At 47.4% G+C, this 5,948-nt stretch overlaps 1 protein-coding gene across 1 annotated transcript; it reads left to right on the plus strand.

Annotated features, from left to right (window-relative positions):
* Window positions 1–225: 225 nt before the first annotated feature.
* On the plus strand, window positions 226–1,099 carry LOC8035807 (glutathione S-transferase Mu 1). Its single transcript, XM_040210612.3, has one exon. It carries the CDS (start codon window positions 240–242, stop codon window positions 942–944), a length of 705 nt encoding a protein of 234 aa, XP_040066546.1. The 5' UTR covers window positions 226–239; the 3' UTR covers window positions 945–1,099.
* The last annotated feature ends 4,849 nt before the right edge of the window (window positions 1,100–5,948 follow it).

Here is a 5,948-nt window from a genome sequence, read left to right on the forward strand (position 1 = left end):
CTTGTCTCTTGCTTTCGGCTCACGACAGTTTCCAACAATCTTTGCTAGCTGGTCTCTTTCTCTGTCTCTTCTATCTCGGAAGCTTTGCTCAAACTTAATTGGTGCCATTATCCAGGGAATTCACTTCTATGTTTATTGCGGTCAGATCATAAATGGTTAACATTGCCTATAAAATGACCGATACAGCGAAAGGTCACAATATCCTCTTTGGCAATAGCAAACCAGTCGTCTGCTTGGCAATGCAGTCAAAGGAGTGGAAACTGCGCTCTGTGTCTAATGAGCCAATTTTCGGCTATTGGAAATCGAGGCGACTTGGGCATCCGATTAGGAATTTGTTAGTCTTCAAAGGTGTCAATTTTCAAGAAAAACTCTATCTCATTCACAGGCCACTGCAATATTTTGACGCCCAGTGGTTATCGGAGAAACCTCACCTTGACCTGAAATTTCCAAACTTGCCTTATTACTTTGAAGGAGACGTCAAATTGACGCAAAGCCTGTGTATCCTGAGGCACCTCGGTAGGAAGCACAACTTGGCAGCTGAAACAGAAGCGGAGACTACTGAGCTTGACGTTCTGGAGCAGCAAGCCACAGATCTTTGCGAGAGTATTCGCGAAGCGGCGTTTTCTCCAGTTGAGCCTCATTCCATGAGACCGTACGAAGACAGGCTGGACGAAGTACTGGGACCTTGGATGGTGCATCTGGAAGGTCGACAGTGGGTTCTTGGAGATCGTCTGACCTACGTGGACTTCCTCCTCTACGAGGGACTGGACTGGCATCGCCTATGGAAGGCTGACGTGTTCAAGAATTACCCGACTCTCGATGCGTATGTGAGAAAATTTGAGGACCTGCCCAACCTCAAGACCTACTTCCAGTCGCAAAGGTACTTCCAGTTTCCCATCTTTGGACCTCGTGCCAAGTGGGGATTCAATGAATGTGACAAATAATTTATTGTGTGTCCTCAAAAAGACATTACCGCAGCTAATTTATATTCAATAGCAAAGATTTAAGGTGGTAAATATAGTTATAAGAAGCTTTTACCCTTTTTTGTTTCAAGAGATCAATCAGAAAGTGTTGACATTGATTAAAATTCAACTCAAATCTTCAATTTGTCAATCCTGGTTTTGTTTCATTTTTGAAGAGAGGCATACTCCTGTGCAAATTACTAGTTTAACGGTTTGCATTAAGCCTAAGACAGTTATATCGTTTTTGTGTTCTCGCTTCAGATATTCAAAATTAAACTTTGTCTTAAAGTGTAAAGATGTCAAATATATTAGTTAATCATGTGTATCATTTCCTACTGTTGTGCTCCTGGTTATGGTATTTGAAGAAGAATGATTGTCGACAACTGGAGAGACATCTGGGGGGGCTAAGTTCGGCACAGAGAGATCAAGGTGAGTTCTCCGCAAAACTTGCCACCTGCCGCGATTAATAAGCGCCGTGCGTGATGACGCGCGCCGTCACTCCCTAGGTCGTGACGTCACAATGGAGAATTTGAGGCGGTCGGAGAGCGGCTTTTTCGAAACTCGCGGCGAAATGCGGTGACGTCACTTTGAGGTGGCAGGAGCCGCCGCGAATGCGCCCAGCGATCTCTGAAAAAGGTCAATTGCGATAGCGAGCCACTACGAAGAAACGCTGAACAGCTTGCAAGAATTTTCAGCTTCGGAGGGAGTGAAGCAGATACGGAAATCGACTATGAACGCAGCGCGAACACGGAACTCTGCTGCGTCACGCTCTGCTCCGGCGCGGGACGCGAAGGAGCGTCGATGCTATCGCTGCGGTTCTGCTCAGCATATGGCCAATTCTACGAGTTGCAAGGCCAGAGATAAACGCTGTTCGAAGTGCAAAAAAGTAGGCCATTTTCAAGCGGTGTCCCGGAGTACGAAAGACAAACAGAGCGTTAAGCAAGTTCGAGATCAGGGAGAGGCGTGCACGACGCTCCTACACGTAGCGACGAGCGACGCGCGCCGCGGCATTTACGTCAAAGTTCAAGTCGAAGGCGTGGAAGTTCAGTTTTTGGTAGATACAGGATCGTCGGTATCTATTATCACGGAAGATATCTACATGATGCACTACCAAACGACTATGCCGTTGACCGCGCAGTCTGTAACCCTACTCGACCACTCTAGCGGCGAGATTTCAGTGAAGGGTTGTTTCCTCGCGAACTTCCTGCATCAGCAGAGGTCCACATGCGTGCTTTTCTACGTTGTCCGACAAGGAACCGCAATGCTTGGACTGGACGCATTTCGAAACCTGGACTTGTGCATTCAGGGGTCTACACTGTTAACAAAAATAACACGCCCAGACGTGTAAACCGTTGTCCCATAGCGGACACGTCGAAACGTGTTCGTTTTACACGGAGCCATCTGTGTTTTTCGTCTACACATGAGGTGCTGTGTAAAGTTAACACGCTACACCGTGTTTGCCTTCCGAGAAGCACGGTTCAACGTGTTCCTTATGAAACATGGCGGCCAGCAGCCGAGAACAGGCGAGGGACGAGCCCAGCCAGCCGCGCCTTTCAGCCGAACTGAAAGCATACAGGACGCGTTCGTTCTCGTTCGATGTCTTTTATGCACAGTAAACAGTCTCCGAGCGGCGGACGTAGCTACGTGCAAAGGTACCTAGGTGCATCGTCGGCGGTCGGTGGCGTCGGCAGCTACGACAAAACCGCTAAACAAAAACAAAAACAAAAAAAAAAAAACGAATATTGAACTTACATGGATAAATAGCTCAAGCAAACTCTTGTAATCGGGCGGTAACTTGCGCCACCTAGTGCGATTTCTAGCAACCAATGAAAAAAAATCAGGAGTCGGTTAATACGCTGGGAACTATCACGAGCAGACTGCTTCTCATACATCACAGACAACACGAGCACCACGTAGAACACAGCAGCGACACATACACAAACACAACACCGACACTACGCCCGACACTTCCTACTAACAACGGACTCTCCCCGCGGCGTATGTATGCTTGACATGTACGGGTGAGCTCTTTGGTCGCTGATCGTTACCGATTTATAGAAGAAGACACAAAACACGGCACAATGGACAGCCGTATGTAAGAACTGTTTGCATTTAAAAAGTATGGAGGCAAGATCTGTAAAATTAGTCCTTTGCGAAAAACAACTATGTACTAACAATAAATCTTAAACCAGCCATGAAAAAGTTCAAATTTTTGTTATTTTCATGCTCGACCAGTGTTATGAGCAGTCCGACTCGCTTGAATCAGATAGAAAAACAAATGATTGGGATTTTATCAGTACGTATTCAATAATCAATGGAAATTATACTTGCGCAAGGCATTTTTTATATATATTATTGTGAAGGACATCCGCCCAACACTTCACTTCCGCTAGTTGTAGTACGCGTACGGGAGCAGACGCCTTCACTTTTGGGGCGTTTTGATGCAGATTGTTGTCGTATGTCGTGTTGGTGTCGAGCGAAGCGGTGAGGCTTGGGAGTTTGTGACCGGTGTTATTCGTGATCGTTAATGTGGCGCTGATGCGTTTTTTTTTTTTTTTTTTTTAATATTTCTATATAGCCACATTGAAAATTCACGAGCCCGTGGCACTGCATTATGCTAAAATCGCGAGCTCCTTCTCTGTTGACGTCGTTTTTCTGGTAGCACTCGTGGATACTGCAAGCGTTTAAACAGTGCACAGTCTCGCCTACATCCGCGGTGACGTAATCGACCTGTTGAAACTTATTGCTTGCGTCATTTTGGAGTACGCAAGGCAATTATCTCGCTGCTCTGGTTTCGGTTATAAAAGCAAGGCAAAACGCTCGTAGTTCCCGCCCTCAGTACACGTTGGACATCTTCCACACTTTGACACTGGATAACTGGATGAACGAGGATTTACATTTACTTCAGAGGTCACACTCGCCGCTTCCTCACCGTCGAGCAGCAGGATCAGCTGGCGACAAGCCGCGTATGAAAGGCTCGAGCATCAACAGCCCAAGTGCACTCGGTGCCGATGCGGGCGATGCGGGTTTCTGTCAACCGCTAGCCCAGCACAGACCGTGACCGTTCCAGCTCTTCGTCATGACGCGGTGTTGCAGAAAGCAGCGTATAATACCACTACACGGACCACCGAAGCGAACGCACTGTTATCGTAAATTTTGGCTTGTGATTGCGCCTAAATTTGTAAATAATCTTATTCTTTTTTCTGGAGACGCAAACGAAGGGCATAACAAAATCGTTTGCATATTCCGCATACCTCGCAAAAGCATCAGTCACCTTGCGAGAAGCGCAAAACACGGTGTCCGCACCGTCCTGACTTCCCAGTCTTTTACCTGCTTTAGAGCAGTTTGTACCTGTTAGTAGGTATGTCTACTGAAACTGCAACTTGAAACTTGGGACAGTGCCAGAGGGAAAAGAGACAAATTCGGGCCTCTTCCCAATGTAAAGAAAAACCACTATGTTCTCTACGTAAAAAATTGGTCTCAGTTCATGCATCTGTGGGCAGGTAGAAAATCTTGCCCTAGTTTATTCACACCGCATGATGAGCGCAACAAACTCACACGAGTCACACGAGATTTACAGGAAAACATCGGTGGTGACTTAAGTTTCCCTGAAATTCTGTATAACCGGTCGTTTGCGGGACCGAATCCTCTACTCGAGCGGTGTGCGTCGCTGTGCGAACACGTCGCTGTGCAAATGCAGTCTAACGACACGAAGCATAGAAACGGCAGATTTAGGGAAACTATCCGAAGTCCCTTGTTCAATTAAAACGACGTAATTTTGTTGAAAACGTCCGCAGCATTTTACTCACGGTATGCGTCGGGAATCTTCCACATTTTGAAACGGAACGAAGGAAGATTTACTTTTAAGAACGCTCGCTGCGTCCTCCCCGACCAGCTGGACCGGATCAGCTGACGACGACGGGGCTAAACCCGTCAAGCGCAACCCCACAACAACCAATATGAGCTCCGCGTTAGTGCGGGTTTCTACCTACAAGCACCGCACCACACACCACGAACGTTTCGGCCCTTTCTCGCATCGCCGTGTTGCCCCAAACAGAACGAGATCGCCGAAGAACGCAGCGCTGTCGTGAGCCTTGGCTTGTGGTTGCGCACTCGTGGACCCTGTGACTCCCCTCGCTTTCAAAGCACACACAACGAATGGTACTTTCCGTCTCCCGGGAACATCACAGGGGCACTTCTCCGGTCACGTCTTCACTATGTGCTCGCAAACTGCGAAGCTCTATGCGAAGCTTCTCGCGTCCCGTCAAACCAAAACAATAGCGGCTGCCAGAAATTTCTCCGGTCAAACAAAAAGAACGAAAGCCAACCGGCTCTTGCTTCCACCGTACATCGACGTTGCGCTTGTGCCATGGCCAGATCGGCCAGATCGCTTGCAGTTGAAGCAGTTGAAGGTTGAAGCAAAAACGAAACCAACATGCAATGTCACGTGTTCACATCGAAGACACGCTTTTTATATCCATTTTAACTGTTTTGAACGAATAATTGGACCCATGACTTTATTTGTGGTGTGCAAGAAACTATTATCAAGAGCCCTAAACTAAATGCAAACATGGGCGACATGAGGGAAGCCGCATTGCCGTCGACCAGAAAATGGCGGCGAGCCACGGTAAGCGCGGGTTTCGCCAACGTCCCGCGACATGGCGTAATTGCTTTTGGTGCATATCTGTTTCCGAGACATGTTTCTTTCCGCGGCATTTGTCTCGACGGTCCTTTCTAAGTGTGTCCCCAAGCATTCCAGTGCTTCGATAGCCGGCAATGCCGTGGTCGTCGCCGGAGGCGATGCGTGTTATCGAGGTCGGCTACACGGTTATGCGTGTATGACCGAACCAAAACACGTTTTTTACAACCTCGCATGATATCTGAACGTATTATCCGTTACTCATCGTGTAAATTTATGGTAATTTGTGTAAATAGCGTGTTTTTCACCCCAAATATTCACCAAATACACGGCACTTGCTAACAGTG

Source organism: Ixodes scapularis, unplaced genomic scaffold, assembly GCF_016920785.2.
Source record: "Ixodes scapularis isolate PalLabHiFi unplaced genomic scaffold, ASM1692078v2 PGA_scaffold1__304_contigs__length_218370807, whole genome shotgun sequence".
NCBI lineage: Eukaryota > Metazoa > Arthropoda > Arachnida > Ixodida > Ixodidae > Ixodes > Ixodes scapularis.